Genomic DNA, 15,518 nt, shown 5'->3' with positions numbered 1-15,518 from the left:
TACAAATCCTTTTGATTCAAGACAGCATTTGTAGGGAACACAGGTGAGCAACTGATGCACAGCAGGTGCTTCTAATCAGTCTGCCAGATCAGAGGCAGTAGGGAGGAACAAGAATGTCCTCTTGATAAGTGCCTGAATTAGACTTTTTCTGTTCTGCTAAGCATTCAAAATGTAACAAGCCAATTTCGGCAGTCAGAGAAAATGTATGGAGTAAAAAGTATATTATCTTCTTTAGTAATGTCGTGAAGTAAAAGTTGTCAAGTATTAATAGTAAAGTACAGATACTTTCCACCACTGATAAAAACTATTGAGCCACTGACATGCCCTTCTTTCTGCGTTGAATGGCCATAATGATCTGTCCCAGGATCCTGTCTCTGTTGTTCCTCATGTTGTCCTGGGCCTTCTCCAGGAGGTGGTCGATCTCCGGCGCACCGTAGTGAAGCTGGAATGTTTTGTAATTCTCCCTCTCCTTCTTAAACCCTTTCTCGTCTAGGAAGAGAACAGAACAATGTACATGTCTTACATCAGCTGGCTTGTGCTCAGATGGGAGGGGTGGACATATGGGAGGGGTGGACATATTTGAGGTGTGTCCTTAAGAAAATGTTTAGCAATGTAATAAAGTCATGACCTTTCAAAAAAGTTATATTTTGTTAGCTACGCTATAAAAACCAAATAGCATATCATTACAGCACTATGTAACAGGTATGTCAGCTACCCACTGTAATGTTAGTTGGCTACTAATACATCAAACATACAGTATATTTACTAACTGCCCAATGTTTATTGACTTGATTATTCGCGTCATTCAAAAGCTTAGCTAAGTGGTATAGTTTTGCAGGTGTGTTCGTAAATTCGCTCTGGCTATCTACTCCGATTTCTGAGCACTCATCTGACAATGCCAGAGCACAGAATAAATACATTTACGAACGCTCAACACCCATTGAATGTGGCCGGTGTCAGTAAACGTTGGCAAAGATGCTTATTTAAAGTGTTCTGAGAGCGAAACGCTCTGAATTTACGAACGGACAAGCTGACAACTCCCTGACACTCCCGATTGAATTTACGAACAAACCCAAAGTCTAGCTAGTAATTTGTTATGCTAACAAGCTAACAAGCGGTTGCATAGCAACAGCATCAACTTCTGGTCGACATGCGAAGCGATAGTACACTCAACTGAAAGGATCCCGTTAGTTTTATTTAGCATACTGTAAACTAATAGTATATACACGTTAAGTATGTAGTATACAGTATGTTAGTATGGGTATTCGAACACAGCTTCTGTGTTTTTATACTTTTCAGGTCACTTCGTAAGTGGCTGAATCTCACCGGAAAAATCATCTGAGGGAGGGAAACAGCGCCCCTCTGTGTCAGTATGTGTAGCTCATGCATCTGATGCTGCCTGGACCCAAAGAGTATAACATGTTGCAGCAGTAGCATTTGATTGAGTGATGCCAGCAAGCATTTTGGACTTTTTAAATAATTATCCTATCAGCATTGAGCTGATCTCAACTGTGGGTTATCCTAGTGCAGCAAAACACACCCCAATGGAGGACAGTTTGGATTTACACCAATCAAATCCTTTCCTAAGTAAAACTTCATTTTCAGATAAATGTCAGTTTCTGGTCTGCTTGTGTTGATGTCCTGCAGTAGCTTGCTTGCTAAATCGTCCCTTTCCTAAGCCATGGATGGAGATGGGGTTTTGACTTAATTCTCTCTACAGGCCAAGGATTATGATGCCGATTCTGATGTCACCATAAATGAATATGTTGTGCCACTGGCTTGACATGATTGAGGTTCAATAGACTTGTTTCTGTGTTTACAAACATTCCCACACGAGGGTGAGGAGTGCAACCTGGTGTCAGAACAAGGGGGAGTTCTTATAGAACGCCAGCAAGAAAAGCCTCTACATGTTGCTTATGAGTGCATTTCACACAACTTTTGGATTATAATTGGATTTTAAGGTTTGTATGAATGTCCTGCTATTTCAATGATCGTTAGCATTCTAGATAACTGCTGTATCGAAAATAGTTATGTTGCAAAGATCACAACCAAATATAATCCTAGCGACTGTTCAAGCAAGAATCAAAACATCATTGTAAGCATATGAGAACCTCAAAAAGTTGTTTTGTTTAGAAGTAATAAAAACAAATCTATGCTGTTTAATGGGTGAAGATGGCGATGGGCTACGCAATGTCGCCAAGAGTCACGCGCATCTGTAGGGTCTATATGTAGTCTAGTAGTCTCATGTTAACTAGCTAGCTAATTTAGCTGGGTCATGGTTGCCCATGCAAGGAAGTTAGGCATGCAAGAATTTTAGCTCGGTAGCCTATGACAACAAAAACTAAAAGCCATAGACCGTTTTGTCAACATGAAAGAGAGGAGGATGGCATTGGTGTTCAACTAGTCTACAAGTAGGGTGAGTCAACATTTTCCATTTTACTTGTTCACACAGACACACACAGAAATTATTACCATGGACAGCCATGTGATATTTAGCAACATTGGACTAAATTGTTTTTGGTATCTTTAAGTTTGTTTAGATTTGCCATTGTGTTTTGTGTGAACCCCAGGAAGAGTAGCTGTAGCAAATGTGGCTCCTGATAAACAATACTAATGCCATCATAAAACACAGACAGTTGGTGCAGATATACAGGAAAAAGACATGACACAGAGAAAAACTAAGTCAGAAAAGGGTGTAGTCAGAGAGACAAGTATAACAGACAGAGACACTGACTACTATGATGACTACCACACACCATGGCAGTTCCGCAGGTTGAACAGGGGCATGTGCATGATGGTGGGCTCTTCAGTGCGTTGCCCCTCAAAAACGTAGCAGTCCTGAGGATGGTCTTTCTCCTCCCTCACACTCTCCTTCACTGGGGGAAAGGGAAGCTTCAGCTCATCCGCATACTTTTTGGCACTAAACACCGTCTGTCAGGAGCAGGACCAGTAGTATGGTTATGTCAATGTCCTTCTCCAAACCAGCCCTTAGTCCCTAATTCCTAGGCACTACTTCCTTCTCACTAGGCCCTACTCCCTAGGCCAGGGGTGTCACTCAGTCCAGGGAGGGCTGAGTGGCTGCAGGTTTTTGGTTTTTCAATGAAGACCTAGACAACCAGGTGAGGGGACTTCCTTACTAATTAGTGACCATTCATCAATATAGTACAAGGGTGGAGCGAAAACCCACAGACACTCCCTCCGTGGAATGAGTTTGACACGTGCCCTAGTCACTACTCCCTAGAGAGTGAGCAAGAGAGAGATAGGGTCACTACTACCTAGAGAGTGAGCAAGAGAGAGATAGGGTCACTACTACCTAGAGAGTGAGCAAGAGAGGGGAGAGAGAGAGGGTCACTACTACCTAGAGAGTGAGCAAGAGAGGGGAGAGAGAGAGGGTCACTACTACCTAGAGAGTGAGCAAGAGAGGGGAGAGAGAGAGAGGGTCACTACTACCTAGAGAGTGAGCAAGAGAGGGGAGAGAGAGAGGGTCACTACTACCTAGAGAGTGAGCAAGAGAGGGGAGAGAGAGAGGGTCACTACTACCTAGAGAGTGAGCAAGAGAGGGGAGAGAGAGAGGGTCACTACTACCTAGAGAGTGAGCAAGAGAGGGGAGAGAGAGAGAGTCACTACTATCTAGAGAGTGAGCAAGAGAGGGGTGAGAGAGAGGGTCACTACTACCTAGAGAGTGAGCAAGAGAGGGGAGAGAGATAGGGTCACTACTACCTAGAGAGTGAGCAAGAGAGGGGAGAGAGAGAGGGTCACTACTACGTAGAGAGTGAGCTAGAGAGGGGAGAGAGAGATAGGGTCACTACTACCTAGAGAGTGAGCAAGAGAGGGGAGAGAGATAGGGTCACTACTACCTAGAGAGTGAGCAAGAGAGGGGAGAGAGAGAGGGTCACTACTACGTAGAGAGTGAGCTAGAGAGGGGAGAGAGAGATAGGGTCACTACTACCTAGAGAGTGAGCAAGAGAGGGGAGAGAGAGAGGGTCACTACTACCTAGAGAGTGAGCAAGAGAGGGGAGAGAGAGAGAGTCACTACTATCTAGAGAGTGAGCAAGAGAGGGGGGAGAGAGAGAGTTACTACTACCTAGAGAGTGAGCAAGAGAGGGGAGAGAGAGAGAGTCACTACTACCTAGAGAGTGAGCAAGAGAGGGGAGAGAGAGAGAGTCACTACTACCTAGAGAGTGAGCTAGAGAGGGGAGAGAGAGAGGGTCACTACTACCTAGAGAGTGAGCAAGAGAGGGGAGAGAGAGATAGGGTCACTACTACCTAGAGAGTGTGTGTGAGAGAGAGAGAGAGAGAGAGGGTCACTACTACTTAGAGAGCACACAAGAGAGAGAGAGTCACATCTACCTAAAGAGCTAATTAGAGGGGAGAGAGAGAGGGTCACTACTACCTAGGCACTTCATATTCTTCTGAAAGGCTTGAATAGGAATACATGTGTGCGTGTGTGTGTTTGCCTCAAATGGGTCTTCTTCGCTGAAGTCCAAGGAAATGATGAGGTCGACCTTCCTCGAAGTGCGCAGGACGGAAGGGTAGGGAGAGTTGATCTTTAACGCAGCGTCTACCAGGTGAATCTTCTCTTTGGATGCCATGCTCTCCGGAACTCTAGCATCTGGGGAGATGGAGATGGAGAGGTAAATCGAAAGGAGGGGTAGAGAGTGAGGGGGGCGTAGAGTGAGAAAGGGGGCTAGAGAGCGAGCGAGCACTTAGCTAGAGCGGGGGGGTAGAGCGGGGGAGGGAGGTTAGAGAGCGAGCGGGGGCGGGAGGGTAGAGAGCGAGCGGGGGAGGGAGTGTAGAGAGCGAGCGGGGGAGGGTAGAGAGAGCGAGCGAGGGGGGAGGGTAGAGAGGGAGTGCGGGGAGGGTAGAGAGGGAGAGCGGGGGAGGGAAGAGAGAATGAGCAGGCGGGGGAGGGTAGAGAGAATGAGTAGGCGGGGGGGGTAGAGAGAATGAACAGGCGGGGGGGGTAGAGAGAATGAGCAGGAGGGGGAGGGTAGAGAGAATGAGCAGGCAGGGGAGGGTAGAGAGAATGAGCAGGCAGAGAAGGGTAGAGAGAATGAGCAGGCGGGGGGTAGAGAGAATGAGCAGGCGGGGGGGTAGAGAGAATGAGCAGGCAGGGGAGGGTAGAGAGAATGAGCAGGCAGGGGAGGGTAGAGAGAATGAGCAGGCAGAGAAGGGTAGAGAGAATGAGCAGGCGGGGGAGGGTGAGCAGAGAATGAGCAGGCAGGGGAGGGTAGAGAGAATGAGCAGGCAGAGAAGGGTAGAGAGAATGAGCAGGCGGGGAGTGTAGAGAGAATGAGCAGGCGGGGGAGGGTAGAGAGAATGAGCAGGCAGAGAAGGGTAGAGAGAATGAGCAGGCGGGGAGTGTAGAGAGAATGAGCAGGCGGGGGAGGGTAGAGAGAATGAGCAGGCGGGGAGTGTAGAGAGAATGAGCAGGCGGGGGAGGGTAGAGAGAATGAGCAGGCATTGGAGGGTAGAGAGAATGAGCAGGCAGAGAAGGGTAGAGAGAATGAGCAGGCGGGGAGTGTAGAGAGAATGAGCAGGCGGGGGAGGGTAGAGAGAATGAGCAGGCAGAGAAGGGTAGAGAGAATGAGCAGGCGGGGAGGGTAGAGAGAATGAGCAGGCGGGGGAGGGTAGAGAGAATGAGCAGGCGGGGGAGGGTAGAGAGAATGAGCAGGCGGGGGAGGGTAGAGAGAATGAGCAGGCGGGGGAGGGTAGAGAGAATGAGCAGGCGGGGGAGGGTAGAGAGAATGAGCAGGCGGGGGAGGGTAGAGAGAATGAGCAGGCAGGGGAGGGTAGAGAGAATGAGCAGGCGGGGGAGGGTAGAGAGAATGAGCAGGCGGGGGAGGGTAGAGAGAATGAGCAGGCGGGGGAGGGTAGAGAGAACGAGCAGGCAGAGAAGGGTAGAGAGAATGAGCAGGCGGGGAGTGTAGAGAGAATGAGCAGGCGGGGGAGGGTAGAGAGGGCGAGCGGGCGGGGGAGGGTAGAGAGAACCAGCAGGTGGGGGAGAGTAGAGAAAGCGAGCAGGGGTAGAGAGAGAGAGAGTGAGCGAGCGGGGGATGAGAGAGTGCGAGAAGAGAGAACCAAGAAAGTTGCTATTTTGGAGGGAAACATAAGATCCTGATGACTTATACTAGTTATGCTATCATGTTAGGAAGAGGTCTGATGTTACTGTACCTTGGACCTTAAAGAGGAAGTTGGATGTGGTTCCCCATTCCCATGTTTGGACCAGAGGGGAAATGTTCTTTAGAATCCACCAGCCTGGAGGAGACACACACACCAATATCAAATTATTCATATCAACTGGTCAAAAATAATCTCAGTGATGGAGAGAGCATGTATTCTGTATCCTTCTTTTAAGGGAACACCCACACACACACACACAACTTCCAACTTCCATAAAAAAAACATTACCATCAAAGAAGCAGGATTTTGTTATTGACAAATTAACCGTCTGTCCCGTAGTCACCATATACTTTGATCCATCTGCAGAGGATAAAACAAGAAAGATGACCTCATGGTCTGGCATGTAACACATGGTTTGAAACAGCACGTGATAAAAATGAAGCTTAAGACATCATTGATGTTATACTTTTGATAAAGTAATACACACATCGGCACACTGCTTCAAAGTTAGCTGCTTAGAGACTTCGACACATGCCTCAGAGCTCCAGTATCAAACCTAACATCACTAGTTAAGGTTAGGCATTAACTTTGAGTGGTTAGGATTAGGCGTTAACGTTGAGAGATTAGGATTAGGTATTAACTTGGAGTGGCTTGGATAAGGGTAAATTGAAGGTACTATCAAAAATGTGTATGAGCAACAAGAATTAGCAAACAAAAACACTTAAAGGACTTTTGTCAAAATTGACTCAATGCTGATTTGAACTCCTGAATTTAAGGAGTTTGTTGTACGCCCACTCACATACCCCAATCTACCCGGCAAGCCAATCTTCCATTTATATCCCTCTGCCGGTTGTTATTGTCTGATACATGCGTGCACACACACTTAGCCAGTAACCACTACAGCAGGAACACGTATCCTATAAGTGACTGGGCGGCTGGACATTTTTTATTTAACCTTTATTTAACGAGGCAAGTCAGTTAAGAACAAATTCTTATTTTCAATGACGGCCTAGGAACAGTGGGTTTAACTGCCTGTTCAGGGGCAGATCGACAGATTTGTACTTTGTCTGCTCGGGGATTTGAACTTGCAACATTCCAGTTACTAGTCCAACGCTCTAACCACTAGGCTACCCTGCCGCCCCGTGACATGATGCTGAACCACAGGGGGCTGGTGGCGGGAGAAATTGGATCATGGGTTCACTGTAATGGATGGAACTGATTGAGAAATCGTACCAAACACGTGTTTGATATGTGGTTGATACCGTTCATGATGCCATTCCCAAGCATTACAATAAGCCGTCCTCTGATTTCTCCCTCCACCAGCCTCCCCTATAGGAGCTGTACTAGATACAGATGTCCACTGTTTATAACTACCTAGTACCATATACCCTCTTACACTAAGACCATATTACCACATAACCATACTGCATTTTACATCCAGGTCCCCAAACCTTCTGTAAAAAACTCAGCTCCAAGGCATCAGCTCAGTGAACTAACAAGGTCTTAAGTCATGAAGCCAAAGTCAGGTAATAGAAGTGGTACTGTGGAAGTTAGTGTTACCTGTGCAGGTGTAGGGTCTAATGTCTCTAAGTATAAAAGTACTACATAGTGCTACCTACCTATAAAGGGTTCTTCAGTTGTCTCTGTGGGGGAACCCTTTGATAACCCGTTTGGGTTTCATGTGGAACCCTTTTTGGTTCCACGTAGAACCTTTTCCACAGAAGGTTATACATGGCATTTAATGGGGTTCGACAGTACATGGAACCCATAAAGGTTCTTCAAAGTGTTCTCCCAGTCAGCCAGACCAAAAATATTTTTGGAACCGCTGTAGTCCAACGGGCTAACCTGGTGTTGGAGTAATAAAATGCCTTTGTTACCGTTGCAGTTGCAGCGTTTGTCCTTCCAGTCTTTTGCCCAGCTGTCTGAGGAGAGGATGAGCTCCAGACTGACTGTCTCTATGAACTTCTTTCTCTCCACCAGGCTGGTTCTCTTCCAACTCTCAGGGTCCATGTTCCACAGCATCTCACCCTTACTGCTCACAAGACCTAGAGTCATTATACACATTATCACTGGGGTCATGATTATGGTGTCTTTGTGCACTAGTGAGTGTATAAGTTTGTGTCTCACCTTCCAGTAGTTGTCCCAGTGTGGTGATGACTTCCCTTGTCTTCAGTGGATCTGGGTCCTCAGCATACTTGATCAGCTCAGACACACACCTCACCACTCGGGAGGGCACACACTCACACACCTTTACCTTCCCGCTTCTCTCAACCATATTCATGTTCTCTTTCAACATCATGCTCTCGTGCCCTGCAGAACAGAACAGGTTGGTCACGTGTAGCAGAGATGATTTGGAAACACAACCTCCTCTCATGATGAGGTAACCCTGTCTGAGACATGTAAAACTCAAGTGTCGTCCTTGGTTTTGAGGATGTCCTCTTGGCCTATTCCATTCCAGCCATTACAATGAGCCTGACCTCCTATAGCTCCTCCCGCCAGCGTCCTCTGGTCCATCTCCCATCACCGGCTAGAATGCGGTTTTACCCAATCAGCATTCAGGATTAGCCCACCCGTTATAAAATGTCTACTATTGTCCTGTAGTTTGTTTACTATTGTCATGTCATTTGTCTATTATACAACGAGTGGGTCTAATCATGAATGCTGATTGGTTAAAACCACATTCCAGCCAGGGTCTATTCCACAAATTACCACCGGCTAAATCCGTGACATTAAAATGCCTATTTACTCTGTTCCATCTGACTGCACATTCCACTGTCTCATCAGCCCAGCCAGACACTTTATAAACTTGATCTCCACTATAAAAGTTTAGTTTTCAACAGCAGAGATTTGTATAAACCTTGCTGTCTGTCTCTTTGACTTTTTCAACATTGTTTCAGATATTCAATCTCCAGCTGTCCCATAGTAATGAACGTGTTGGGTGTCGGGACGAGACAGACAGGCAGGTAGTGTTTCCCCGCCAGTCTAAATCATGAACCAGTACTATTTTCATTGATTTATACATAGAAATGAATATTGAAAACAGGTCAAACGAAATGAAATGCAGCTAGTTTGCAGTCTTTCAAGCTTCAATTTGAAGTGATTGTGTTAGCTGTGGGATGTATCCCAAAATAATTATCTTTGATTATAGTCACAGCCTTGGAGACTAAAGACCTTTGGCTTGTCTCCTAAAATCCTCACACACTTTTACAGATGCACAATCGAGAGCATCCTGTCGGGCTGTATCACCGCCTAGTACAGCAACTGCACCGCCCTGAACCGCAAGGCTCTCCAGAGGGTAGTGAGGTCTGCACAACGCATCACCGGGGGCAAACTACCAGCCCTCCAGGACACCTACACCACCCGATGTCACAGGAAGGCCAAAAAGATCATCAAGGACAACAACCACCCGAGCCACTGCCTGTTCACCCCGCTATCATCCAGAAGGCGAGGTCAGTACAGGTGCATCAAAGCTGGGACCGAGAGACAACACATCTATCACTAACATAGAGGCTGCTGCCTACATACAGACTCAAATCACTGGCAACTTTAATAAATGGATTTAATAAAGGTATCAATAGTCACTTTAAATAATGCCACTTTAATAATGTTTACATATCCTACATTACTCATCTCATATGTATATACTGTATTTCATACCATCTATTGCATCTTGCCTCTGCCGCATGGTCATCGCTCATCCATATATTTATATGTACATATTCTTATTCCATCCCTTTACATTTGAGTGTATAAGGTAGTCGTTGTGATTTTGTTAGATTACTTGTTAGATATTACTGCACTGTCGGAACTGGAAGCACAAGCATTTCGCTACACTCGCATTAACATCTGCTAACCATGTGCATGTGACAAATAACATTTGATTTGATCCAAAAACATAGCTGTCACTAGAAAACCGCTTAAACAAATGCAACTGCAGCTACTTTTCTGTTGCTTTTTGATTTGACTGTAAGTTCGCTGTAGTTGGCTAGCAAGGAAGAGATAAGATATTTCCCAGCCAGTATGGCAATGGAACATTTAGAACGAACGACTGGGTCGCATTCATAGATACAGAACAAAAAGACTGAACGACTGGGTCGCATTCATAGATACAGAAGACAAAGACTGAACGACTGGGTCGCATTCATAGATACAGAACAAAAAGACTGAACGACTGGGTCGCATTCATAGATACAGAACAAAAAGACTGAACGACTGGGTCGCATTCATAGATACAGAAGACAAAGACTGAACGACTGGGTCGCATTCATAGATACAGAACAAAAAGACTGAACGACTGGGTCGCATTCATAGATACAGAACAAAAAGACTGAACGACTGGGTCGCATTCATAGATACAGAACAAAAAGACTGAACGACTGGGTCGCATTCATAGATACAGAAGACAAAGACTGAACGACTGGGTCGCATTCATAGATACAGAACAAAAAGACTGAACGACTGGGTCGCATTCATAGATACAGAAGTAAAAGACTGAACGACTGGGTCGCATTCATAGATACAGAAGAAGAAGACTGAACGACTGGGTCGCATTCATAGATACAGAACAAAAAGACTTAAACGACTGGGTCGCGTCTTTAGCAACTGAACCTATCGAATGAACGACCAACCTGCCACGCCCTGACCTTAGAGAACGTTTTATTCTCTAATGTGGTTAGGTCGGGGTGTGACTAGGGTGGGTACTCTAGTTTTTGTATTTCTATGTTGGCCTGGTATGGTTCCAAATCAGAGGCAGCTGTCTATTGTTGTCTCTGATTGGGGATCATTTTTAGGCAGCCGTTTCCCACTGGGTTTTTGTGGGATCTTGTTTTTGTGTAGTGCCTGTGAAAATTGCATTTACTTCACGTTTCGTTTGTTCTGTTTGTTTTTGGTGAGTTTCATTTATTAAAACATGTGGAACTCTACGCACGCTGCGCCTTGGTCCATTTATTCCAATGACCGTGACACAACCGGCTTGGGTAGAAACCCTAGATATGTGTTGGGACTATATCTTCTGGAAGGATGAAATAGTATGAATAAATTCATCAAATTAAATGTTTTAATGAAAATATGTCAATCATTTTTTGAATATGTTGGTAACCCGTTGTGATAATGGCCTTGACTTTGTCTCGAGTCTAGCCACACCCAAAGACCGGCTTCTAGGTATTGTTGTGTAGTTTATTGTCTAGTATTGTCCTGTAGATTATTGTCTAGTATTGTCTTGTAGTTTATGGTCTAGTATTGTCCTGTAGATTATGGTCTAGTATTGTCCTGTAGTTTATTGTCTAGTATTGTCCTGTAGTTTATTGTCTAGTATTGTCTTGTAGTTTATGGTCTAGTAGTGTCCTGTAGATTATGGTCTAGTATTGTCCTGTAGGTTATGGTCTAGTATTGTCCTGTAGTTTATTGTCTAGGATTGTCCTGTAGTTCATTGTTTAGTATTGTCCTGTAGTTTGTTGTCTAGTATTGTCCTGTAGATTATGGTCTAGTATTGTTCTGTAGATTATTGTCTAGTATTGTCTTGTAGTTTTTTGTCTAGTTTTGTCCTGTAGTTTATGGTCTAGTATTGTCCTGTAGTTTATGGTCTATTATTGTCCTGTAGTTTATTGTCTATTATTGTCTTGTAGTTTATGGTTTAGTATTGTCCTGTAGATTATTGTCTAGTATTGTCCTGTAGTTTATGGTCTAGTATTGTCCTGTAGTTTTTTGTCTAGCTTTGTCCTGTAGTTTATGGTCTAGTATTGTCCTGTAGTTTATGGTCTAGTATTGTCCTGTAGTTTATTGTCTAGTATTGTCTTGTAGTTTATGGTCTAGTATTGTCCTGTAGTTTATGGTCTAGTATTGTCCTGTAGTTTATGGTCTAGTATTGTCCTGTAGTTTATTGTCTAGTAGTGTCTTGTAGTTTATGGTCTAGTATTGTCCTGTAGATTATTGTCTAGTATTGTCCTGTAGATTATGGTCTAGTATTGTCCTGTAGATTTTGGTCTAGTATTGTCCTGTAGGTTATTGTCTAGTATTGTCCTGTAGTTTATTGTCTAGTATTGTGCTCTAGTTTGTCTAGTATTGTCCTCTAGTTTATTGTCTAGTAGTGTCCTCTAGTTTATTGTCTAGTATTGTCCTGTAGTTTATTGACTAGTATTGTCTGGAATGTTATTGTCTAGTATTGTCATGTAGTTAATTGCCTAGTATTGTCATGTAGTTAATTGTCTAGTATTGTCTGGTATGTTATTGTCTAGTATTGTCTGGTATGTTATTGTCTAGTATTGTCATGTAGTTAATTGTCTAGTATTGTCATGTAGTTAATTGTCTAGTATTGTCATGTTGTTAATTGTCTAGTATTGTCATGTAGTTAATTGTCTAGTATTGTCATGTAGTTAATTGTCTAGTATTGTCATGTAGTTAATTGTCTAGTATTGTCATGTAGTTAATTGTTTAGTTTTGTCTGCTATGTTATTGTCTAGTATTGTCTGGTATGTTATTGTCTAGAATTGTCATGTAGTTAATTGTCTAGTATTGGCATGTAGTTAATTGTCTAGTATTGTCATGTGGTTAATTGTCTAGTATTGTCATGCAGTTAATTGTCTAGTATTGTCATGTAGTTAATTGTCTAGTATTGTCATGTAGTTAATTGTCTAGTATTGTCATGTGGTTAATTGTCTAGTATTGTCATGTAGTTAATTGTCTAGTATTGTCATGTAGTTAATTGTCTAGTATTGTCATGTAGTTAATTGTCTAGTATTGTCATGTAGGTACTGTAATTGTCTAGTATTGTCATGTAGTTAATTGTCTAGTATTGTCCTGTAGTTTATTGTCTAGTATTGTCATGTAGGTACTGTAATTGTCTAGTATTGTCATGTAGTTAATTGTCTAGTATTGTCATGTAGTTAATTGTCTAGTATTGTCATGTAGTTAATTGTCTAGTATTGTCATGTAGTTAATTGTCTAGTATTGTCATGTAGTTAATTGTTTCGTTTTGTCTGCTATGTTATTGTCTAGTATTGTCTGGTATGTTATTGTCTAGTATTGTCATGTAGTTAATTGTCTAGTAGTGTCATGTGGTTAATTGTCTAGTATTGTCATGTAGTTAATTGTCTAGTATTGTCATATAGTTAATTGTCTAGTATTGTCATGTGGTTAATTGTCTAGTATTGTCATGTAGTTAATTGTCTAGTATTGTCATGTAGTTAATTGTCTAGTATTGTCATGTGGTTAATTGTCTAGTATTGTCATGTGGTTAATTGTCTAGTATTGTCATGTAGTTAATTGTCTAGTATTGTCATGTTTAATTGTCTAGTATTGTCATGTCATGTAGTTAATTGTTTAGTTTTGTCTGCTATGTTATTGTCTAGTATTGTCTGGTTAATTGTTGTCATGTAGGTACTGTAATTGTCTAGTATTGGCATGTAGTTAATTGTCTAGTATTGTCATGTAGGTACTGTAATTGTCTAGTATTGGCATGTAGTTAATTGTCTAGTATTGTCATGTGGTTAATTGTCTAGTATTGGCATGTAGTTAATTGTCTAGTATTGTCATGTAGTTAATTGTCTAGTATTGGCATGTAGTTAATTGTCTAGTATTGGCATGTAGTTAATTGTCTAGTATTGTCATGTAGTTAATTGTCTAGTATTGGCATGTAGTTAATTGTCTAGTATTGTCATGTAGTTAATTGTCTAGTATTGGCATGTAGTTAATTGTCTAGTATTGTCATGTAGTTAATTGTCTAGTATTGTCATGTAGTTAATTGTCTAGTATTGTCATGTGGTTAATTGTCTAGTATTGTCATGTAGTTAATTGTCTAGTATTGTCATGTAGTTAATTGTCTAGTATTGTCATGTGGTTAATTGTCTAGTATTGTCATGTAGTTAATTGTCTAGTATTGTCATGTAGGTACTGTAATTGTCTAGTATTGTCATGTAGTTAATTGTCTAGTATTGTCATGTGGTTAATTGTCTAGTATTGTCATGTAGTTAATTGTCTTGTATTGTCTGGTATGTTATTGTCTAGTATTGTCATGTAGTTAATTGTCTAGTATTGTCATGTAGGTACTGTAATTGTCTAGTATTGTCATGTAGTTAATTGTCTAGTATTGTCATGTAGTTAATTGTCTAGTATTGTCATGTAGGTACTGTAATTGTCTAGTATTGTCATGTAGTTAATTGTCTAGTATTGTCATGTAGTTAATTGTCTAGTATTGTCCTGTAGTTTATTGTCTAGTATTGTCATGTAGGTACTGTAATTGTCTAGTATTGTCATGTAGTTAATTGTCTAGTATTGTCATGTAGTTAATTGTCTAGTATTGTCATGTAGGTACTGTAATTGTCTAGTATTGTCATATAGTTAATTGTCTAGTATTGTCATGTAGTTAATTGTCTAGTATTGTCATGTAGGTACTGTAATTGTCTAGTATTGTCATGTAGTTAATTGTCTAGTATTGTCATGTAGGTACTGTAATTGTCTAGTATTGGCATGTAGTTAATTGTCTAGTATTGTCCACTACTTTATTGTCTACTATTGTTTTGGAGTATTGTCCACTACTTTATTGTCTACTATTGTTTTGGAGTATTGTCCACTACTTTATTGTCTACTATTGTTTTGGAGTATTGTCCACTACTTTATTGTCTACTATTGTTTTGGAGTATTGTCCACTACTTTATTGTCTACTATTGTTTTGGAGTATTGTCCACTACTTTATTGTCTACTATTGTTTTGGAGTATTGTCCACTACTTTATTGTCTAGTATTGTCCACTACTTTATTGTCTAGTATTGTCATGTAGTTAATTGTCTAGTATTGTCCACTACTTTATTGTCTACTATTGTTTTGGAGTATTGTCCACTACTTTATTGTCTACTATTGTTTTGGAGTATTGTCCACTACTTTATTGTCTACTATTGTTTTGGAGTATTGTCCACTACTTTATTGTCTACTATTGTTTTGGAGTATTGTCCACTACTTTATTGTCTACTATTGTTTTGGAGTATTGTCCACTACTTTATTGTCTACTATTGTTTTGGAGTATTGTCCACTACTTTATTGTCTACTATTGTTTTGGAGTATTGTCCACTACTTTATTGTCTACTATTGTTTTGGAGTATTGTCCACTACTTTATTGTCTACTATTGTTTTGGAGTATTGTCCACTACTTTATTGTCTACTATTGTTTTGGAGTATTGTCCACTACTTTATTGTCTACTATTGTTTTGGAGTATTGTCCACTACTTTATTGTCTACTATTGTTTTGGAGTATTGTCCACTACTTTATTGTCTACTATTGTTTTGGAGTATTGTCCACTACTTTATTGTCTACTATTGTTTTGGAGTATTGTCCACTACTTTATTGTCTACTATTGTTTTGGAGTATTGTCCACTACTTTATTGTCTACTATTGTTTTGGAGTAT

The 15,518-nt window shown here is 41.8% G+C and overlaps 1 protein-coding gene across 1 annotated transcript in view; it reads right to left on the bottom strand.

The window, feature by feature from the left end:
• Positions 1 to 248: 248 nt before the first annotated feature.
• The window catches only part of LOC139417479 (cytosolic phospholipase A2 gamma-like), a 21,444-nt gene continuing 6,174 nt past the window's right edge, over positions 249 to 15,518 (bottom strand). The window contains exons 8-13 of the mRNA XM_071166758.1: positions 8,251 to 8,433; positions 8,001 to 8,168; positions 6,175 to 6,258; positions 4,458 to 4,612; positions 2,757 to 2,931; positions 249 to 489 (exon numbers count right to left, since the gene is read on the bottom strand). Of these exons, the coding sequence (XP_071022859.1) occupies positions 305 to 489; positions 2,757 to 2,931; positions 4,458 to 4,612; positions 6,175 to 6,258; positions 8,001 to 8,168; positions 8,251 to 8,433 (950 nt within the window). The 3' untranslated portion in view covers positions 249 to 304. The remainder of the gene's footprint in view (positions 490 to 2,756; positions 2,932 to 4,457; positions 4,613 to 6,174; positions 6,259 to 8,000; positions 8,169 to 8,250; positions 8,434 to 15,518) is intronic.

This window comes from Oncorhynchus clarkii, chromosome 9 (genome assembly GCF_045791955.1).
Source record: "Oncorhynchus clarkii lewisi isolate Uvic-CL-2024 chromosome 9, UVic_Ocla_1.0, whole genome shotgun sequence".
Taxonomy (NCBI): Eukaryota; Metazoa; Chordata; class Actinopteri; order Salmoniformes; family Salmonidae; genus Oncorhynchus; species Oncorhynchus clarkii.
Note: the sequence above shows the minus strand (reverse complement) of the source record. Positions and strands in the feature narration are given on the sequence as shown.